This window comes from Artibeus jamaicensis, unplaced genomic scaffold, assembly GCF_021234435.1.
Source record: "Artibeus jamaicensis isolate MK-2021 breed Jamaican fruit bat unplaced genomic scaffold, CSHL_Jam_final contig_354, whole genome shotgun sequence".
Classification (NCBI taxonomy): domain Eukaryota; kingdom Metazoa; phylum Chordata; class Mammalia; order Chiroptera; family Phyllostomidae; genus Artibeus; species Artibeus jamaicensis.
The window spans coordinates 44,710,503-44,733,133 of NW_026521803.1; the positions used below are offsets into that span (position 1 = coordinate 44,710,503).

At 55.5% G+C, this 22,631-nt stretch overlaps 1 protein-coding gene across 2 annotated transcripts; it reads left to right on the top strand.

Moving 5' to 3' along the window:
* Nucleotides 1-796: 796 nt before the first annotated feature.
* Nucleotides 797-18,244, top strand: CNDP1 (carnosine dipeptidase 1). 2 transcript variants are annotated; one of them, XM_037145681.2, is made up of 12 exons: nucleotides 797-959; nucleotides 4,228-4,398; nucleotides 4,836-4,985; nucleotides 5,686-5,848; nucleotides 6,718-6,806; nucleotides 9,833-10,030; nucleotides 11,172-11,256; nucleotides 12,370-12,530; nucleotides 13,449-13,613; nucleotides 14,916-15,057; nucleotides 16,669-16,816; nucleotides 16,982-18,242. In XM_037145681.2, exons 1-12 carry the CDS (start codon nucleotides 819-821, stop codon nucleotides 17,052-17,054), a joined length of 1,686 nt encoding a protein of 561 aa, XP_037001576.2. In that variant the 5' UTR covers nucleotides 797-818; the 3' UTR covers nucleotides 17,055-18,242. The 2 variants fall into 2 exon arrangements, with proteins under 2 accessions (XP_037001576.2, XP_053520202.1); XM_053664227.1 differs by lacking the exons at nucleotides 797-959; nucleotides 4,228-4,398; nucleotides 4,836-4,985; nucleotides 16,669-16,816 and having other exon boundaries at nucleotides 5,302-5,848; nucleotides 16,982-18,244.
* The last annotated feature ends 4,387 nt before the right edge of the window (nucleotides 18,245-22,631 follow it).

The following is a 22,631-nucleotide window of genomic DNA, read 5'->3' on the forward strand; positions in this document are numbered from 1 at the left end:
AAAGACTCGGGAAGAACCTTTGCCCTTCCCCCACCTGCCTCTATGATCCCATCACGGCCTGCCCTGGGGAGGGGCAGTCATCCGAGGTAACTAGCAGGGAGCGGCCTCAAGAACCCAAGTTCCCTCCAGGTTCCCTTGTTCGGGGCAGCCCAGCAAACGTGTGCTGTGTCCAGCCTGGGCCGCTTGCCCACGCCAGCGGTCAGCGCCAGCTGGAACCTGACCCCAAGCCCTCCCTGCACCCCCGCCTGCACCAGGCTGCCCCTGCCCACCCCCATCTGGTGACCCCGCCTCCAGCACTGCTGTGTCTTAGCAGGGCCTCCCGCCAGCGGCCGGTGGGGGTGGGCAGCGCCTTGGGTTCTGGACTCAGCCAGCCCCGAGCTCTCGGAGATCCGACTCGCCCACCATACCTGAGACTGGAGGGCGATGGAGAAGCTTGTACCTCTGGGGACTCTCAGGGGAGGTCTGTTTCTGTAAACGGTGTCCTCCATCCCAGGTGGGTCCGGGCCACCCTCTGAGAGCCACTCCCTGACCGGCTCGCCCCCTCAAGGCTCAATGCTGCCAGAGTTCACCTGAGCAGGAATGCCTGGCTCAGCCCAGCCCAGCCCCGAGGGGAGTTAACAGAGTCCAGAAGGGCCTCCAGGAGGGGGAGGTTCCGGTTTTATTTCTAATCCCGTGGTGGTGAGATAGACTAATAAGGTGTTTTTCCTGTGCTATTACAAAGCCATCAGTTCAGTCGCGGGCAGAGCCACCTTCGTAAAGCAACCACACGGGACTGTCAACGATTTGGTAGGTGGGGTTGACCTGGCGTGGAGTTTCTGATGGGAAAGCGTTTGGCTGATGAGCCCCCCTGGGTGTGTGGGGAGGAGCCAAGCTGGGCACAGGCCCTGTGGTGGGGGAGGCCAGACCTCCACTTGGATTCCGTGCTCTGCTCAGCAGCAAACTGCACTCCTCACTCCCAGGTTTGTGGCTGAAACCTGAGCAAACAGAGACTGGGGGGGGGGGCCCTATGGGGTGTCACAGTCCATCTCCAAGGCCACGGCTCATGGCCTGGTGGTCATGCAGACCTTGGGGCAGCACGACCACCAGGAACAGCCCTTCGGGGGCCAGTCTGGGGGCACCTTTCCTGTGGGGAAGGGTGGGGGCCGCTACTGAAACCCCCCCATTCTCAGCCTTCTTGACCACTGCTTGCTTCCTTTTCTTTAAATGCCCCATTCCATTTTTTTTTTTTTAATATTTATTTATCTTTAGAGGGGAAGGAGAAAGGGAGAGAAACATCAATGTATGGTTGCCTCTAGTGCTTCCCCTGCTGGGAAATAGCCTTCAGGGAACTGGCCTGCAACCCAGGCATGTGCCCTGACTGGGAATCGAACTGCGATTCTCTGGTTCGCAGACCTGCCCTCAATCCACTGAGCTACACCAGCCAGGGCCCCGTTCCATTTTTTTATTGAGAGGAGCACCACCCAATTTTTCAATGGAAACGGAATGGGTTGGCTGCAAAAAAGAGCCCACTTTGCAGAGAGTTTTCCCAGGCTCCCAGAACGTCCTGTCCTGCGCTGCCGGGCCCCGGGAGACCTCTCCTCCTCATTCATGCGCAGCCCCTGGGTCTTTTTCTTAAAATATGTCATCGATTATGCTATTACAGTCGTCCCATTTCCCCCTTCATTCCCCTCCACCCTGCACATCCCCTCCCACCCACATTCCCCCACTTTAGTTCATGTCCATGTGTCATAAGTTACTTAGGTTCTACATTTCCCACACTATTCTTACCCTCCCCCTATTTTCTACCTACCGTCTATGCTACTTATTCCCTGTACCTTTTCCCCCTCTCTCCCCTTCCCTGTTGTTAACCCTCCATGTGATCTCCATTTCTGTGGTTCTGTTCCTGTTCTAGTTGTTTGCTTAGTTTGTTTTTTGTTTTAGTTGTGGTTGTTAATAATCAAACAAGTTGTCCTCAAAGAGGAACACACCTGGGCACATCATCATCACATCAGCCAAGGTTAAAGATAAGGAGAGGATCCTAGAAGCAGCTAGAGATAAGGGGACAGTCACCTACAAAGGAGTTCCCATCAGACTGTCAGCTGACTTCTCAAAAGAGACCTTACAGGCAAGAAGGGGCTGGAAAGAAGTATTCCAAGTCATGAAAGGCAAGGACCTACAGCCTAGATGACTTTATCTAGAAAAGCTATCATTTAGAATGGAAGAGCAGATAAAGCACTTCTCAGATAAGGTTAAGTTAGAGGAGTTCATTATCACCAAACCCTCATTATATGAAATGTTAAAGGGACTTACCTAGAAAAAGAAGATAAAAAATATGAACAGTTAAAAGACAGCAAGCCCCTGGGCCTCGGCTCTGCCCCACGAAGCTTGGCTGGATGGAGCACCATTCCCAATGGGATGAGGCAAAGGATGCTCGGGTGGCTTGTTGATGCCATCTCTGGCCCAAGCTCTTAATCCACTTGTAAATGGGCCTGCCTCACCTTGACCCTGAATGTTCCCACTTCTCAGCTTCCCTTACAGACATTTTTCATGCTGGATAATATATTTGTATTGCAGAATGAGTGTTTCTATCTATGGTTGTTATTTTTATTGCAACTGTATCGCAATGTAACTCCCGTACCTTACAATTCATGTATTTAAAGTGTCCGATTCAGTGGTTTTTAGTGTGCTCTGAATCGTACAGTCATGGTCAACACCAGCTTAAGAACTGTCATCACCCCGGAAAGAACCCCTACTGCTCACCATCAGCCCCTTCCCACCCTCTGCCAGCCCAGGCCGCCGCCAGTCTTCTTCATGTCTCGGGCTTTGACCGTTTTCCTGGGCGCTTCCTGCCGGGTGGGGAGGGGCTGGTACCACGTGTGGTTTGCTGGGCCAGGTGCCTCGCACGGTGTCCAGGGCTCCCCCACACTTCGGGGTGCACTGGTACCTCCTTCCTTCCGTGGCCGAGTGGCGTTTCATTGAGCGTGCACCCCACGCTCTGCTTACCTGCTCGCCCGCTGACGGACACGTGGGGCGTGGCTATGGTGCATGAGGTCACTGTGGACAGTGTTCCATGTCCGAGTTTCTGCGTGGACACCCGCCTCATCTCCCTCGAGGACATGACTAAGGGTCGGACTGCTGGGCAGATGTTTAATCACTCGAGGACAGACAGACAGTTTTCCAGGGCGGCTGCGCCACTCCGTGTCCCCAGCAGCAGTGTCCCCAGGTTCCAGGGTTGCCACACCTTCGAAAACACTTGTCCTCGTCTGACATGTGATTTTAACCTGAGAGTAGGTGTGAGGCGCTGTCTCCTGGTTGGTTGATTTGAGTTTCCCTGGTGGCCAGTGACGTTGGGCCTCTTTTCAGATGCTTAACCGATCACCTGCATGTTGTCTTTGGAGAAAGGTCTATTCAAACTGGGTGGGTTTGTCCTGTGGTATCGACTGGTAGTGGCTCTGTCTAGTCTAGACGCGCACATCCTGACCTTGGCTCTGTTGCTGACCAGAGTTGGAGGCCAGGGCAAGAGCCGTCCAGCCCGGACTGGCTCTGAAAGATAACGTCTATTTTCAAATGAGCAAAAGCTCACACGGAAGAGATGCCGTGGGTGAAGATAAAGAGTTAGTTCTGAGCCTGGAGGCCCTGCCGTCTGCTTTGTGGCCTGGAGCCACCACACAGGGAAGGGCGGTGTCACGGGCAGGTCCCACATTGATCCGGAGGGAAGGAAGGGACCTGTCAGGGATAGAAGCAGAAAGCTGGGAGGGACCACGGGCCAGCCTCGGGCCAGCAGCTCCCAGGTGGGCTGGGCGACCAGCAGCGTGTAAATGACCTTCGTGTTGTTGATCCGGCGTGGCTGTAAGATTCTCTGTGAGGTACCCCAGCTCCAGGAGCGGGCGGAAGGAAGCCCCCCACACCAGCAGTGCACGGGAGTTCAGACGGTCCTTACAGAACTCATTTTCTAATCAAGTGGCTAATCAGTCGTAAAGATTTTAAAAAATTGATCACACTTCTCTCCCTCACAAATAGTGCCCTTCACACCACATGTGCTGGGTCACGACACAGAGGGAAGTGACCGACAGGCAGGACTGTCACGGGACACAGTGACGAACGTCTGTTTCTGTCCCATCGCAGCGCTGAAGGTTGACAAAGAGCGTCTGGGGAGAGGGGGCACCAGAGAGATTTCCAGGTCAGATGCCATCTGCTATTTCGGCCGAGTGGCTGTTGGAGGGCCCACTTTCTCTGTGTCTTTGCAAGGTTGAAGTCCACACCCGCCGCCCACTCGCCCGCCCACAGGTTGCGCCTCTCCTGGTTCTGCCGCCGCCGCTGCTGTTCCCGGGAGGCATGTCCTCGCCGTCCTGGCCGCCCCCAGGGCTGGTCCAGAAGCTCTCCTGGTACATCGACCTCCACCAGGACGAATTTGTGCAGGTTGGGAGACCACATGATGGGCACCGGCGTGCGGTTCCTTTGGGGTGGGGGCGAATGGCTGGTTGGTGGGACATGTGGTGTTTTGCCTGATAACTTAATTCTGTGTAACCTGCCTGTGATTCCTCGTTGTATTAACATAGTTACTGTTCATTAGATTTAGGGGCGAGAGCCTTCCCAGCCATCCCTCCTGAAAGGGGCGCTCAGTTCCTTTTCAGCACCTCTGACCTAGGGATGTCGCTTGAGTGGCGGCTGGTACAGGGCTCTGGCTGAGGTCCTCTGCACCCCCAAGCACAACTGAACCCCCCCACCGACGCCACCCCAGAGCGGTGCCTCCCACGAGCAGCAGCTTTAGGTCCAGGGCTCCACCACACTCGGGGTCAAAATAGCTTGTCCTGGTGACTTTTGTCTGCTCATCGCCCTGTCCCCTTGCCTCACAGACACTCAAGGAGTGGGTGGCCGTTGAGAGTGACTCGATTCAGCCTGTGCCCCGCCTCAGACAGGAGCTGCTCAGAATGATGGATCTGGCTGCCGCAGCGCTCCGGCGCCTGGGCGCCCGCGTGGACCTCGTGGACTTGGGCTCTCAGCAGGTGCTGGTGGCCCCTCGCCCCCGACACCTTCCTGTGCACGGTGCACTCTGCCCCCTGCTGGGGACGGGGTGGGGCGTGCCCCGAGCCTCCACAAAAACATGCCTAGTGCCCTCGGTCCCCGGTCAGGCGCACAATTCCTCCTCCTCGTCCCGCAGGAGGCCCTGGTGCTGACCTCTCCTCCCGGGAGGACTTAGTGGGTGGACAGTGTGAGGGGAGGGGGTGAGCGTGGGCGGCTCATCCCGGAGAGGCCCCGTGCCATTCACATCCGCACGCAGGCTTTGCACGGCTCCCACGCCCGCTTCCCCCTGAAGCCCCAAGGCGTCTTTCTCGAATGACCCAGCCTCTCATCGAGTGGCTGCCTGTCACTGCCACTCAGTCACACAGAGCGACCTTAAACCCTGGCGCCCGATGCCGCCTGGGTCAGCGTGGGGCATCTCCCCGTGGTTTCCCAGCTGTGCCTGGCCCGGTTCAGCTCCCTCCACCTGTGTTGGCGGAAGTGCTTCGTGTGTCAGCTGCCCGCGTCTCGTGGTGCCCCTCCGAGAGCCGGGTAACGGGTGGTCAGAAAGTTAAGCGGGCTCTACAAGGACCCAGGGGTAGAAACAGGACTCCCAGTGTCGTGGTTTTGAGGTTTCCAGAAGAACTAAAAGCAGCCTTTATTGGAAAAAAAGGAAAAAAAGAGGGACCTGTTTTCGCCCTGCAGCTGTCTGGTGGTCAGACTCTGCCGATCCCGCCCGTCGTCCTGGCCGAGCTGGGGAAGGAGCCGGAGAAGCCCACCGTGTGCTTCTACGGCCACCTGGACGTGCAGCCCGCCGCGCAGGCCGATGGCTGGCTCACCGCCCCGTTCGTGCTGACGGAGGTGGACGGTGAGTGGCGGGCGCCGCCCGGGCAGGTGCTGCTGCAGACTCGGGGCTGCTCCGGGGGCTTCAGGCTTCAGAGGCGCCTCCCGTCCCCGCCTCAGGTCTTAACCTGTCGTCGAGAAAGAACAGAACACACCCTGACCGCTGTGACCTGGTCGTGGCGGGCGGGGGGGGGGGGAGCAGGGGGGTAGCATCCTGCAAACTGAAAGGTCGCCCCTTGGGCTCCATGTACCTGGGCCGCGGGTTCAGTTCCCCCTGTCGGGCTGGGGCATGTGCGAGAGGCAACCGCAATAAAGGCCATCCTCATGGTCTCCACCTTTTCCAAGCTTGTCCACCGAGGCCGGTTTTCTCGCCTCTGTGACGGGAACCCAGCCCTGTGGGCCACCGGGTGAAGTGGCACCCAGGACAGAGCCCTGGGGTGTAGGAGCACAGCCATCTCGGTCACACATTTTCTTTCTGAAAATACCAAATGTGATGCTTTTTAAAGAAAAGGAGGAGACAGGTTCACGGAGATGCAGACGCCCTCTTTTCAACCTGTTGCGAGTTGTGAAGTCCCCAAATGAAGGGCTAGGTTCCGTGACATTTGGTGACAAACCCTCTCAGATCCTGTTCCATGAACTTGGAGGAAATAGCTAATTACTCTTCAGGCCAAACGGCTCCACGTGTTTCAAACGGGCTTGCGTTTTCTGACCATGGCCAATGGCAGCCATGCTGTTTTCACTCGAGAAATCGTGCTTCGGGACTTCAGAGCCAGACTGGCTCCTGGAAGGAGAAGGGGGTGTCAGAGCAGTGACCCGCAGAATGACCTTTGATTTGAAGTCGCTCGACTTGGCGGAGGCCTCCCAGCCGTTCTGAAAACACTTCCCATTTCCCAGGAAAACTTTACGGACGAGGAGCGACAGACAACAAAGGGCCCGTCTTGGCGTGGATCAATGCCGTGAGCACCTTCCGGGCCCTGGAGGAAGTAGGTGCCTGGTGATGTCTGGAGGGAGGGCGCTGACCATGACCATGGCACTGCAGATAACTGAGGTGGTGATGATGATGGTGGTGGTGGTGGTGATGGTGATGGTGGTGGTGGTGGTGGTGGTGCTTTGAGTTGCATGCTGTGCTACAAGCTGCCGCCTGAATTAGGTCCTCCCCTCTTCCTAGCGGTCTTTGGAGGTGTGTGTTCTTACAATCGCACCCATTGTACAGCTGAGCAGGGTGAGGTTGCCAAGGTCAGGGAACTTCCCGGGGCCACCCAGCTGGGCTGGGGCAGGCACGGGGCCCCCAGTCTGTGCTGCCAGCCACACTGAGAAACTGAAAACAGCAGGGGACGGGGCGGGGAGCTCCTCTCGGCTGGGACCTACCTGTCTCCCCCTTATCTTATTTTAGCTTGTCTTCTTTTTCTTTCATCTCCCCCCTTCTTATCACAGGGTCTGATTTTCTTGGTAGAGACAGATGTGCACTTTAAAAATACATTAGCCACTTTAACAATTACCAAGATAGAGACCCCTAGCATGTTACAGTCTGTCTGAATCTTCAGGCCTCTGTCTGCTCTTGGGAAACGTGATTTTCAACAGGCATCCCATACGGGGCGTGGAAAGGTAGGGGTGCTGCTTCGGGCGGGGCTCCCTCCCTCGGACCACCGGAGGACCAGGTTAGGGTCTCCAACCGGCCAGTGTGTCACTCTCCCAAGGACGGTCCCGCCTCATGCCTCCCTCCCCTCTCCTGATGTGTGTGCTGGACTCCGAAGGGAGGTTTCAGTCTGGCAGTGGGGCCCCGGGCAGGCGGCTGACTCTCTCTGGGACTCAGGTCCTGCTCCGTCCAAGGGAGGGGTTGGTCTGGGTGGCTGCTTTGTGACGCTGCATTTATTGGACAGCAGACTTCCGTTTCACACAGAAGTAGCCCATCCAGTCAGTGAGCTAGAGACAGGGGGGGCCTCAGCTCCCCTCCATGGGTCTTGTGGGGCCAACCTCAACACAGGGAGCCTGTGACCTTTTCTGTCGCATGGCTCCGTTGACTCACAGCACCTTTGCTCCTGGAGACTGGAGATCGGGGTTCCAGACCACGTTCCGGGCTTGTCCCCACCCAGCCTCTTGTGGGGACGAGCAGGGCAGCAGGGGCCCAGATCTGGGCGCCGACCCAGCCCAGGCCCCTCAGTCCCGCCCTGTGGCACAGGGCCTGATGTGGTGCTGTCCCTCCTCAGAGGACATTTCATCCTGTGCCGGGGGCTTCCCCTCCGTGGGTTTATTTTCTCCCACGACACAAGCAGAGGAGGGCTGTGCAGCCCTCGGGTCAGCCGCCCGGTCTCAGGGAGGAAGGGCTTGCTGAGCCTGGTGGGCTCTGGGCCCCCGGCCACTGCCGCCTCATCCTCTAGGCGCTCACACCAAACAAGCTCCAGGCGTTTCAGGTGGTTTTTCTCCCTCTCCTGCTTTCTTTGTTTTTCCCCCTTCCTTCTTAAGAGAAGCAAAGCAATATTTATAAGGATGTCCTGTATAAAGGGCAAAATGTGCTTTGCTTTTACATTTCAACTCTGAAATGTACATAATTACAGACAAAACAGAAGTATTCTCTGCCCGTGGACCAGTCAGTTAATTCTCTCTAAGCCCCTTTTCCCCCACCCGTGCACTAGGAATGGCATTTCCGCCTCCAGGTGCCCAGTGGGGTGAAGGGCGGAGCATGGTCAAGGTGCTCCTGTGCCTACAAACGCCGGTTTCTCCCTTCCTGGTGCCCACCCGCCCTCCCATCCTCTCTTCCTAGTGCCCCGGCCTCTAACCGTGGGTCACCTCACCAGATGCTCTCACCAAGAGCCAGAGTGAGTGCCAGTGCCCATGCCGCAGAGAGACCAGTGAGCCTCCCAGCGGTGAAATGGCATGTCCGGGTCCCCGGGGTGGCCAGGGGCAGAGCAGAGACCAAAACCCAGGCCTGCCTGCTGGTCTCTCTTCATCCTCCAACACTTAGTAGCCGCTGGCTTGTATTTTATGAATCACATTTTGCCAGAAAATTCTTAGGCTTTCCAACTACTTCTCAGTCATTGTTTGCTAGTTGGATGTGAATAAAGAGCTTTCAAATACTAAGATTTCTGAAGGGTAGCTGGACTTCCTGAGACACATAGAAATGTAGGCGAGTGACACATTTGAGCAAGCCATTATCCGCACACGCCCAAGGTCACACTGTCTAATACATAATCCCCCACTCAGCCTGCCTTTGTTAATCTTTGGTGAATGGATCCCACTCATTAGCCCTAATTAGTATGTTTGGGCTGCCGTTTGTCTGCATATCATCACTTGTAAAGTCTCCTAGGTATCTTCTGCTCCAGGAAGAGGTCTTTGACCTCCCCTTTTCATGTGCCTCCAAGTGATACAAAGTTATAAATTATAGAGATACAATAAGATCAAAACCAAATGGGGGAAGAGGCACACTGTAAAAATTTTAAAGGCGCTATTCTGTGCCCTAATATTAACTGGGGAAAAGTTCCATTTTTGCTGCATGATCAAAGCCTTTGAATAAGTTAAAAGGCTGACTGAACTCGTAGTTGAAAAATAACAGATACTTGAAATAAAAATTATCCCGAGGCTTAAATATTAGATAGTCTTTCAAAGGAAAGAGTTCTCATTTATCATGCTCAGCATTATGAGGACAGAAAAGAGATTAGTAATTGAGGAACCTTTCTCCTTTTGGGGGGAAGGAAGAAAGAGTGTCTGCTCTGTGGCGTAGATGTTGCTCTTTTAAGGAAATCCCTCCCCAAATCCTGTATCGACATTAAATCGATGAGCGCTCTGGATTGAACACACTGGGCCTTACCTTGAATTCTCCTTCCCAAGCTGAGTTAAAACTCCTTGGCCACAGGCAGAGGTGTTGGGAATGTGAATGACCCTCACACTGAATGTGTATAAAAATGGACTGTATTTATGTGAGATATGCTGTCCTGGGTCTCACAAGGTGCATGGGTGAGCTGTGCCGTGTTTTGCCAGAAGAGTTTGTTTCTTTGTTACTTTGTAAATCCAGGATCTCCCCGTGAATGTCAAGTTCGTCCTTGAAGGGATGGAAGAAGCTGGGTCTGTGGCCCTGGAGGAACTTGTCAAGAGAGAAAAGGACGGGTTCTTTTCCAATGTGGACTGCATTGTGATTTCCGACAACCTGTGGCTCAGCCAGAGGCCGGCACTCATTTACGGAATGCGAGGGAACAGCTACTTCACGGTGGAGGTATCCGCCGGCCGCCGTGGTGGTTGGTGCGCAGGTGGGAGCCGGCTCCCTGGACTCTTGCAGGGGCAGGGACGCAGAGTTCTGGGAGAGCAGGGCGTTCTCCTGGGCGCTGGGCCTGGGCCACCGAGGAGGTTTTGGGAGTGGGGGTGCCCGTGAAGTTCCTACACTGTGAGCGGTTGTGCTTCGCACGCTGTTCTGCAAAGAGGGTTCCATGCCTGTGAGTCATGAGCTGGGTTTAGGGCCTGTAGTGGTGACGTTGAGGCAGGAGCCAAAGCCCGGGGGTGCGGGGCTGCTCCCAGCAGCTCGGGGTTGGTGAGGGGAACAGTCCCGGCTCCAGGGGGCAGCCTGCACCTCTGCCGTCTGGGACGAAGATGAGGGGCCTGCTCACCTGGCCAAACCTGGAACTTGGGTGGGGCCAGAGAGACGGGAGGCCATGACAGACCTCATCGGACCTGGACAGCAGATTGGATGCTGCGTGTCTAGGAGGGGTCCGAGGTCACTGTGAGGCTACAGATTAGCAGGATGGGGGGTGGGGCCTCCGTGTTTTGGAAATGAGCAGGCTGGTAGGAAGCCAGTGTGGGAGAAGATGTTGAGTTGACCTCTAGGTGTGGATTCAGGAACAGGGAGCACAGCGGGCTGGCCGGGCCTGCGGGGATGAGCCGGGATGAGTGGGGGCTGTGCAGGGGACCCCGTGAGCGGTTCTCGGAGGTCTGAGTGCAGATGAAGGATGCGTCCAAAAATGGGCTGTGGGCTGGGAAATGGGGAAGAAGCTTTTCGAGGACATGTTCATAGAATTGTCCTGTTGGCAAGAAAAGCATGCAGAGGAGGAACTTTCTGGAAGGACAATTTTTCCGGAAGGAGGGTGAGCAACAGTCCAGGGTGAAACCAAGAGTGGCCTTGGATAGAGTGTGTTTGTGGAGCAGGCGGGGGCTGAAGTCCGTTCTGGGGACTTGGGCCACACGAGGAATGGAGGCAGGAGGCACAGATGCTCCATGTCACATGGCCAGACAGCCGGAGCAGGGACGTCAGGCTGAGTCCTGAGAGAGGCGGCTAGGGTGTTTCCCGCTGTCTGAAAGCTGTCAGCGGTCACCACAGCAACGATGGCACTAAGCACCTGTCTTCCTGTTCACCCATCTTCCAGGTGAAATGCAGAGATCAGGATTTCCACTCAGGGACCTTTGGCGGCATCCTCAGTGAGCCGATGGCCGACTTGGTGGCTCTCCTCGGTAACGTGTCACTTCCTTCACTTTTCAAACACCTGGGACCCACTGACACATGGTTCTGTCTGACCCCGTATGTCTCTGCTCCCTCGGTTTGCAAGCCGCCCAGGAGGGAGGTGGGTGGAAGAAAAGGCACATCCTCAGCTCTGCACCTCAGCTAAACATTCCTTGGGCCTCTTAAGTCCACGTCACTTCTTTCTGAAGTCCATGGGCGCTTCAGTCAGCGCTTCCTGATTCGCCCCTTTCTCTGTACACTGTGTGGCACATGGGTTCCAATGCAGACAATGGCATGGGCCCGAGAGGCTTCTGGAGAGGCACTCCGACATGGCGCCAGATGGACCGGCGCCGCGTGGCTTCCTTTCTCCACGGCGCCATGGCCCCAGCTGGCGCAGAGGCTCTGGGAAGCTGCTCCTGCCTCTGACCTGCTGCAGAGTGCTGGCTGTGCACGTGTGTGCATGTGCGTGTGCATGCATATGTGTCCCAGGCGCCAGGACTGCCCGGCAGCTGGGCGTGTGGGCCTCTGGGAATGGATGGAGGCTTTGCATTGGGGGCCTCGCTGGCGGGAGCCCCTTCTGCAGTTGCAGCAGGGACGTCACTCCTGCATCTTCATATTTTGGTTTCTTTTGAAAAGAGGTTCTCAGGCCACATGAACTCAGACCCCACAATACCTGCATCTGTCTCACCTGGCACAAAGGGCACCTTTATACAAGTTCTGCAACCCGTTTGACAATTTAAGATGATACAACAAGCCGTTTTCCTTAAAAGTGTTTAATGTTCCAGAAGACCACAGACAGCACACAACTTTACACTTGCACTCGGAGTGGGGGAGGCCAGTGCCGCATTCGCCGGAGCTTACCTCCTCTTCCATGGGAACGGCATCTCCTCGCCGTAACATCTCACCTCGGCCCCCAGCAGGGTTGCTGCTTGCCGTCCGTCCGCACTTCGCGGTGCCTGTCCCTCAGGCAGAGAACCCCACTAACCTCACAAGGACTCTGCTAGGAAAGTCAGGTCGGGTCCCAAACGGAGTGCGGAGCTCAGGGTTTCACTTTCTGTGCTTCCAAGCAAACCAGAGAGCCTGTCCATAAGGCAGCACGGCCCGGCCCCTGTGTGTGCCTGCAGGGAGCCTCACCAACGCCTCCGGCCGCATCCTGGTCCCCGGCATCTACGACCAGGTGGCTCCTGTCACAGAGGAGGAGAGACAGCTGTACTCAGCCACCGACCTGGACCTCGCAGAGTTTCGGCACAGCACCCAGGTGAAGAAGTTCCTGTTTGACACCAAGGTAGGGCACGGGTTGACGGTGCGGGAAAGGGGCGACGTGGGAGTTGCTGCCCCCAGCGCCTCGCTTTCTGTGAGCTGCTGACCCCACGGCTTAGAGCCGAGGCAGCTGGGAGCCCAAGGGAAGCCGTTCCCAGCTCAGGGCCACATCCCCCAGTCCAGACCCACCAGGCCCCTCGGGGAGGCCCCGCTCTCACAGCCTGCCTGCCCCAGTCAGCTTGCCACGCTCGGTCCCATGCCGGCGGGGCTCCTGTCTGTCTAAAGAGAGAGGCTCCCAGACCCCCGCCGCCTGTCCATTTTCCCAGACGAAACCTCAGGCCTCCGGGCCACTCTGTGAGTGGCGGCATCGCCGCCTCAGTGCAGTTAGCAAGCCCAGAGCCCCAAGTGTGGTTAAGGAGAATTCAGACTTTCTCCCCTTTGTCGTCGTCACCGCTTCCCTCTTTGTGTCCCCGCGGCTGCTCCCTGGGGAAATGTGGGGCGGGGGGTGTCTGCTGGACCGAGGGGTAGCGTTTCCTGCTTCCAAAGACGGGCTCTGCGTGGCCTCAGTGAGGGGGAACCGGGTGGGACGTCTGCGGGGAGCTTGCAGGCCTTCTGGGTCCCACCGAGGGTGGCACTGCCTGTGAGTTGTCATTGCGCTGGTTGGGGACGGAGCTCTGTTACTGAACTCATATTTGGCCCTTGCCAGCTCTTAAGTGGGAACTGCACAGCTTGGGTGATGCGGGCCCTTGTCCACGGCCTGGGCAGGTGACAGTACCCAGGACCCTCAAGTCCCAAGGGAAAAGGCCCCTTTTAGGATTAGTCCAGGGCGATAATTAACTCGTCGGGAATGGTGTCGCGGACACACGGAAATCGGTGATGTGAGCATTGCAACTGAGTACTTTCCATCGACCATTTGTGTCTGTAATAAAAAACTTTAATCCAGGAGGAGGTTCTCATGCACCTGTGGAGATATCCGTCTCTCTCCATCCACGGGATTGAGGGCGCGTTTGCTGGGCCGGGGACGAAAACCGTCATCCCTGGCCAAGTCACGGGCAAGTTCTCCATCCGGCTGGTCCCCCACATGGAGGCACCCGTGGTGGAGACACAGGTAAGCGGCCTGCCTGGCGGCCCGGCGGCATCTTTCCGAGGGCCACCGCCCACTGCTGAGTGAGCAGCTCCCTGGCTGCCATGGCAGGACTGTTCTGTTCCAGGACAGAAGGGACTGGGACAAATGTCAAAAGCCCAGCATAATTTTTGTTCGGTCAAAGTCTCTCTCCTCGGTAACGTGCGGTTACAGCAGTCAGATAACCACGGTGGAAAGTTGAACAGGTTAGGGTAGCCGTGAAAGCAAGGCTGGCCTCTCACGCAGACCAAGACGCTGCCTGTCTGCGCTGGAGCGAGCCAGGCAGTGCCAGGCGCCACTGGTCAGTTTGTCCACATGTCCAAAGCGAACAAGGAGGAGCCATCAGTGAAAGTGTTGTCGGGAGGAGTTAAACATCCAAATCCCCCGCCTGTCATCGCCAGGCTGCCCCAAGGTTAACGCAGAGGAGACTCTGGGTGAATGAGCTGAAGACACCACCCAGGCCCAACCCTCTCGGCCCCTCTGCCCTGCCACCGCCTTTGAAGCCGCGATCACATTCTGAGATACCCCCCTTCCCCACGTCCCGTCCTCCCCTCTCTCTCCACGTGCAGTCCCTGAGGGCGGGGCCTCGGCCCCGTGCTCACGGCTGACCCCCCCGCAACCAGACCTGGAACTCTTCTTGCCACAGGTGTTGCATAGGACAGGTATTGCACAGGACAGGTGTTGCACAGGGCAGGACAGGTGTTGCGCAGAGGTTTGTAGAAGGAAAGAACGGAATAAACATCTCAGAGTCTGGAGTTCTTCTGCGGGTGGGGGTGGGGTGGCTTTTATAGCGGCAGGGGGGCCAGAGCCAGGGGCAAAGGGAGGGAGGCCGCCGACGAGGCCCCTGATGAGGCCCCTTCCCAGCCTGGCGTGGGGCTGCTCCCGCAACACCCCGAAGGGCCGGTACACCTGAAGATGGGGGTGTTCTCAGTGAGAAGCTGCACTCGTGTTAGGGTTCATAGCCCCTCAACATTCATGCGAGCTGCATGAGTCATGCTATCCGTGAAGTCATTTAAGTTTCACGGCTGCCGAAATCCCTAACCAGTAAGCATCAACAGTTGGACACTGTGGTCGGTGGTAGGGGTGGAGCCAGTGAAGGAGGGGAGGTGACAGTGTGTTTGTCCCACAGTGTGAAGCTCCGCCCTGGAGCCTCTGGCAGAACCGCATCCCGACCCTTGGATCTGTTGTTGCGGCTTCCGTGCTCCATGCTCCGCGGTGGGAAACTGTGGTCATTGGCTGGGAAGTGATTCAAAATGTTTTCTGACAGTTGAAATTGCCACCTTTCAGGTGAAGCAGTATCTCCAGCGCATCTTCTCCGAAAGAAATAGTTCCAACCAGATGGCTGTTTCCATGGTGCTGGGGCTGCGCCCGTGGATAGCAGACATGAAGGACAGTCACTACCTGGCAGCAAAAAGAGCCATCAAAACAGGTGGGACTTAGGGTATCTCGAGTTGGGGACGGAGAGCTGGCTCCCCAGGGCGGGGGCAGGAGGTGGAGCAGACACATTAGGACTTGGGTGTCGGCTGCCTTGCCAAGTGTGGCCTGAGCGGGGCTCCTTACACACCCTCACGGTGTGTTCTCCCGCTTCCCGACACTGCACGCTGCATCACCCCTGCTGTGAGGTGGGTGATGATGAACGTCTCTGTGGCTCAATGGCGTGAGCTGAAGGGGCAGGTACTGTTCATTTCTGGAGTTTTCCCGTTAGTGTCTTCAGACCGTGGTTGGCCACGGGGAACTGAACCCATGGGAACTGAAACCGCGGGTAAGGAAAGGCTCCTGCGTTAGAGATTTGGCCACAGGCCACAGCCCGGGGCCGGCAGGGCTGGGATCTGAGGTCCAGACCCCAGGGAGGACTCAGCCTCTGTGGGGGTTCTCTGTCTGAGGGGCACACGTGAGACATTGGAGGACGAGCCCAAGTCTGGGAGCAACCCTCTGGGCCGCCACCCGCATGGCCCCGCAGTGCGGCGGCATTTCGCCAGTGGGACGTGGGGTGGAAGAAAAGAGGAGGAGCCGTGAGGAGGCCACTGGGCTGCCCGCTGAGAGGTGGTGTGGGACCGAAACGTCCAGGTCGGCAAGAGAGGCCAGAATGCTCCTGTAGGAGCGTAGGACAGCCTCGTGTCTGTCTGTGCGACAAACCGCGGGCACGTGGACATGCAGGCCCTGCTCTGTGGGTGGAGACTGAGCAGCGGGTGCCCTTTCCCGTCCTGGTCTGGTTTTCCCTCCGCCCCACCCCCAACTGGCGACTGGTCCTCCAGCCCAGGAGGGTGGAAGACGCCTCTTTCTGGACCCAAGGATGTCCATTGAGCTGCTCGCGGGGTGCACTGAAATCCGAACGCACGCACCGAGACACTCAGGAGATCGTCGACAGTAGCTATTTATTTACGTATTTGTTACAAAAACCAAAAGCATCTCATTCCCACTTTGCTAATATTTAATTCATGACACAGCCCTCAAAGTCGGTGCATCATCTGGGGTGTTGCCAAAAATGCACGACCTCTTCCAGTTATGAGAAAACAGACAAACCCAAATGGAGGAACATTTTGCAAAGTAACCGACCAGTACTCAAGAGGGTCAAAGGTCGTGAAAGATGGGGAGGGACTGGAAAGCTGGCACAGACTGGGGGAGGCTGAGGGGCCATGCAAACCGCAGTGCAGGATTCTCAGAAAGGGAAGGAGTCATGAAGTTCATACAAGGTCAGAGTCCAGGCAGTACTGTTTCTTCAAGTTTAATGTCCTACTCGTGGTCCTTGTTCAACAGTCACGGAAAATGTTAACACTAGGGAAGCGGAGTGAGGGGTACGTGGGAACTCTACTCTTTTTGCAACTTTTCTGTAAGTCTGAAATTAGTTCAAAACAAACACTTTATTTAAGAAAAATTGTTTAGAAGTAGACAGTTGTAAAGAAGGCAACGGCCGTTTCCTCTGGACACTACTGTCCACTTCAGAACACAAACTGCAGGCCAGCGAGGACCGTGCTCCTGGCACCGAGCGCAGTGTGGCCTTGTCCTTCCGCTCGCCAGACGCCTTTCTCTCGGGTTTCAGTGTTCGGCACGGAGCCAGATATGATCCGGGACGGGTCGACTGTACCGGTCGCGCAGATGTTCCAGGACATTCTCCAGAAGAGGGTGCTGATGCTCCCGCTCGGCGCCGTTGACGACGGCGAGCACTCTCAGAACGAGAAAATCAACAGGTGGGGTCCCCCGGGGCTGAACCCCCACTGCCCCCACCCCGGGCTCCGCATAGGCCTACTTCAGATTAAACTTACATCCTCACATCTCCCTGTGTCAGCCGTAGACTAGTTTTCCTCCATCATGTGAATGGAAATAACTGCGTTTCTCTTTACTTCTTCCATTAGGTGGAACTACATAGAGGGGTCCAAATTATTTGCTGTCTTCCTCCTGGAGGTGGCTCAATTGCACAGACAGTGAGGGGACTGTCCAGCTTAGCTCTGGCCGACGGGCAGATCCCCCCTCCCACGACCTGGACAGGAGTGGAATAGAAATACCCAGAACATTCTGGTCCAGCAAATAGCATTTCCCCTTCCATTTACATACCTTTGGACGTTTGGACCAATACTATAATATCTTAAAGGCGCAGTCATTGGGAATGGTTTAATGTCCCTGTTGTGCATCTTTCTAAAGTCACAGCTGCCTTCACCAGCTTGATCTCCCCAAGTTCAGCCGCAGCAGCCCAGGACGAACTTGGTCTGCCCTTCCAGCTCCGGGGCAGTTCTTTGACCGGACTCTCCCCTCGCAACAACTGGCCTGGTCACCATGGCTCGCATTCCGGACACACGGCACACACTCACTCCATCCAGGGGCGGTCCCTGCTCGCCCCGCCCTCGCTTGTACCACCCCCTCCTCTCATCTTGAAAACGAAAACACCAGCCGCCACCACTGACCACCATGGTTTCCCTGTGGGGGCGCCTTTAGAGGGGCCGCTAAAACCTGAGACCGTGTTAGCTGGCTTCTCTTTCATTTGGTTGCTCCTGTTCTAGGAAGTTCTGAGCCAGGAACGATCAATATCCGCATCCTCAGACCATTTGGGATTCGTTGGGTGAGAGGAGCATATTTCACACGAAGCCTCTTGACCCGAGTTGGGATGGATGCCACCCGACCACCCCTCCGGGTTGCTCTCCTTCCTTCCTCTCCACCACTGAAGGCCCACGCTCGCTCGCCCCCATTCCCCAAAACGTCTGTGCAGGTGTGAGTCCCCCACAGCAGAGTCACCCCCGGTACAAGTTCGCTTAGCGCACCAGAATCTGACTCAATGGCTTCATCTCAATTGCTCAAAGCTTTTAATAGCATCAGCGAGAGACAGAACTAATCAACCCTGACATCAGTAGCACCGTCTCTATTTAAAGCCATCAGCTGGTGAGCGTTCATTAATCATTTTAGTTCCCCATCTTGTTTGGCTTGATTGGCTTTGATGGTGTAAACAAACAAACAAATATGAATGTAATTTTTCTAAGGTTGAGTGGATGTAAACAAATCAGTCTTTATGAATTCGTTATCTAAATCACATTAATGGGAAGGAATTTAAGGGTTTATTAAAAATGTTTCTCTTGTGATTGCCAATAAAAACAAAGCATAACTCATCCCAGCTCTCTGTCAGCTCACCCCGACTCTGCTCCCTGAGAGGGGTCCTCCCGGAGAGGGGCCCCCCGAAAGCCCAGCCTGGTGGGCACACACAGAGGACCCACTTCTCTGACCGGAGGGCATCAAGTCCTGGCGGTTGAGTGTGGGCAGGTGTTTGACATTCTCCGCTGTTCAGCCTGTGCTCTGCGGATCGCACTGAATCGTGTGACGTTCTGGATTCCATGGGACCTGCCTGACACGTTTGGCAGAGTTCCCAAGGCCTCACTGTGCCAGAGCTCTGTGATGGGAATGCATGCTTTTAAAAGGGCATTCAGATAAATCAGGGAACAGAAGCTGGGGGTAAAATACACTGTGACCCCTGGTGGGATGTCCCTCCCAGTCGCTGGGACGACCCAGTGACTAGTCACTGGCTAGTGCAACTAGCTCGACCCATCGCCGACTAGTGCGAAGTCCTCTGGCCTTCACTCCCGCTGACCCAAGGCCTGCAGTGTCTTGGTTGTTTATGCAGATGAATTAGGTCATTGGATCTGCAAGGTTCCCGCCCAGGGATGCCTGAGAGAGTCCAGGGCTCGTGCTTGCTGCCTGCCGTCGCCAGCTCTCAGGTAGCCCAGGATTATCTGCCCGGCTTCCAGCCCTCAAGCTGCCGGGGTCGTGATGTGCCAGACACGGGCACCTTCCAGGCAGGTCTGCTCAGGTGAGAGAAACCCACCCAGTCGCTGGCCAGGAGACCAACTTATCAGTTGTGAGAAGACAGAGAGGTTGAGGAGAGAGAAATATACATTTGTTTTAAGAGTTTAATGGAAAAAATACACGCACATGGATAGAAATGACCACCCATGCACCTGGGCGTGCGTGGGGACAGCCTGGTCGGAGGGAGCTGCAGCGTGTGGGGCGGGGCACGCGTGGGGCTCAGGTTGGGGTGCTCGGCTGGATTTGGTGACAGGGTCACAAAAGCATGGAGGACTGGGGGTGTTTTGGCTTCGTGCCGTCTTCATAAAATGAAGTGTGCTGGCCAGGAACCCCGGCGAGTGTGCACGGGGTGCAGGGCTGTCAGAGACACATGCCGTTGGCACGGGCAGCCCGAGGGCAGCAGGGGGACCGGGGACGCACAGAGGACCTGCTCCCGGCCCCTCCTCGCTCCACGGCTCGTTCTGGTGCAAACCTCCCCCCGCCTTGTGTCTGCCAGAGGCCGCACTGCCCCGCCAGCCCCCTTCGGACAACCAGCCCCCAGTCCTTCTAGTATTTCATATCTAAACCCGGCTCTTCCCAAACAGGAACTTTCCTCCGTGCTCCCAGACCTGTCCCCACCCCCCACCATGCTCCCCCCCCCCCAGGGGTTCCTTGCCTTGGTAAATGGACCTTTGGAATCCTGGGTCTTGTGGGACACTTTCCTCTTTCAAATCCAATTCAGTATCAAGGGCTGTCAAGTCCATTGCTCAAAAGCCACCATGTTCTTCCATTCTGTCACCTCCCAGAGCCTGCAAGCCAAACCCTCTCCCCTCTGGTGGGTCGTTGCAAAAGCCCCGACCTAACCTCTTTGCTTACCCGGCAGACAGCTCCAGTGTCCCCGTCACCCTGCTTGAAGCCCTGGAGTGGCCTGCTGGGCACAGGGCGAGGTCCCTATCACAAGGGTCTAAGGAATGGCCCACTCTGCTCTCTGCTTTCTCCCCTGGCCTCGCCCAGCCTCACTCCTTACAGCCCGGCAGTCCCACCCTTCCAATCCTCTGTCTCTCAAACCCAAAGCTAGTCTGCCCTGGAGCCTTCTCCTGTCCCTCCCGGCCCGGCCCGCGCTCACCAGCCTGGGCTCCCTGTTAGTCCTCAGATCTCCGCTTAGTTGTGCTTTTTCAGGGAAGCCTTTTCCGGTTCCCTTGAGTGAGTCAGGTGTCCCTGCTCACCATCAGTCTCCACAGTTCTGTTGTACCATTTACTACAATAGTATTTTTTTTGTAATCCTCACCCAAAGACACGTTTCTTGACTTTTAAAGGCAGAAAGAGGGCGAGAGACATCGATGTGACAGAGAAACATTGATCGGTTGCCTCCCCTATGCGCCCTGCCTGGGGATCAACCTGCAGTGTAGGTTTGTGCCCTGCCCGGGGTTTGAACCTGTGACCGTTTTGGTGTACAGGGACGACGCTCCAACCAACTGAGCCACCCGGCTAGAATGATGATACACTATTTCAAATATCAAGTCTTAAATGTATTCAGTGTCATCTAGCTATGATTTTTAATGCTATTTTTCAATGCATGTGAATACTAACTGTACCTATGATGGCTAAAAAATTAAATAACGACTTGGAGTCTTGATGATACCGGATGGAATGAGGTATTTGTTTGTGTGGCAGCGCACCTGCGGTCAGAGTCGTCTGCACTGCCCCTCGTGACCGGCAGTGAAGGTGGAACCAAGGACGCGGACGGCCCTTTGCCTTCGCGCCTCCAGGAGGAGCCCCGGAGCATCTATGCGCTCGCTCTGTGCAGCACTGAGCAGGTGAGAAAGGACCCTCCTCCTCCCTGTGCAGAAGGGAACCTCCCTCTCCGGGAGGCAGGCGGGGCTGCCTGGGGGCGCAGTCTGGGCTTTGCTCAAGCCAACTGATGGAGCAGGAAAACAGAAACGTAGGGTTTCTGCAGCACGGAGCTCCCTCGCCCCACCCCCAGCTCCCCACCCCCAGCATGACGTGGAGAGGGCGGAGGGCAGGGCCGGGACTGTCATTTCCTAACTGTTACGGTGAGTAAATAAACGCTCTGAGCCTTTGAAATTTGGGTAGATTGCAGAGAACAAGATGTCATTATGTGGAAAAATTATATTTAAAAGCTCCATTCGAGGGTGATTTCTTCTTCAGAATAAGAAGAGATGTCATAGAAATTATGCCTTTGACTGTAACAGAAAATACAAAGTTTTAAATCATTTCACCTCCCACATGGGAAAGTCACCAAAAGGCGTTCACAAAGAACTGAGATTTGAAATTCTAGTGTGGGTGGTTCAGTGTTGGTGGCACACTGTCGCCGTAGGTAGGCATTTGCAGTGACAGAAAGTTCCAATTTAAAGGACATCAGAACTTTATTAAAGGACGCTGTTAAAGCAAATTAGTCATCAAAAATTAGTCACCCAAAGTGACCCATGGTCCCTTTTAAGTTTTACATGATTATGACTGAAAAAAGGAGGCTATTGAAACTTGCAAACCGCCCGTGAAGAACCAACGGCAGAGCGCGGGCCTACTGCGTGAGCACAGAGTCAGGGCGCGGAGCTTCCGGAGGTCACGGGGGGACAGCCAAATCCTGCAGCTGCTGCCTCCAGACCACCACGTGGGGGGTGGACATCAGCCCACGTGGGAGGCGGCGGGAGTACAGCCCCGAGAACCGTCTGCTCAAACCAGACCCACGCCAGCCGGACTCACTAGGGGAACGTGGCTGAATCCAGAATCACCACATCCTGGCACTCACATGTCTAGGATGCAAATCAAAATTACTTGACGTTTCAGGAAGAGGAGCACAGGACTCATAATCCAGAGAAAATGTAGCTTAACCAGAGAGGAATAAGGAAATAATCACTAGCTGCTTTTGACGGATGACCGAGGAGACAGAGGACTCAGGGAACATCTCCAATAGGCCAACCGAAACGATCTGACCTGCAGGTCTGAGAGGGGGAAAAAGAATGAAAAGAAACAAAAAGGAACTTCAGTGAACCGTGTAGAACATCCAGAGGAGTCGCATGTGTGTTATTGGCCTTCAAGAGCAGGAAGGATGGGGACATCAGCCTCTCCGAAGGAGATTCTGCTGGGACTGAGCCCCGGCCATGGGCCCTGGGTGGAAGGGGGGTCTCTGTGTGAGAGTGAGTTTGGACGGCGGAGGGGGCACAGTCCCCACTGTTACCCAGCAGGGACTGAACCAGAGAACATGGCATCCTCTCTTACCTGTGAAATGAAAATGACACCCCATTTAGAGAGGTTATCGGGTTGGATGAGAGAAGGTGTCTGAGATTTTAGCACAGTGCCTGGTAGGTATGGAGTCAGTATATCTCCATCGTACATTTTCCTTTTATTTTTCCAACCCGCTATTACAAAAGTGTTTATTATTCATTATCTAATGGAAAAGATGACAAATAGCTAGGAAAACATGTAAATCTACTGATTGCTTTATTTCCTTAAATATGGGAGTATACATATTTTTAATCAGCTTGGCAATGACCTGTAATGGCCATTAGTAGTGGAAACATACAGACAGCCGTTAGGCATCTGCAGTTCCTGAGACTGGGTAATAAATAAACATCCAGGAACAGTTGGGTTCAAAATTCTAGCCAAATAAGGTAACTAACCAGGGCCCGCCAGAAGAGGCCAACCAGCAGCCGCACCCACCAATTTGGGACCTTCGCCGTTTTCAAATTAGCAACCTAGCTAATAGCTAACCGCCAC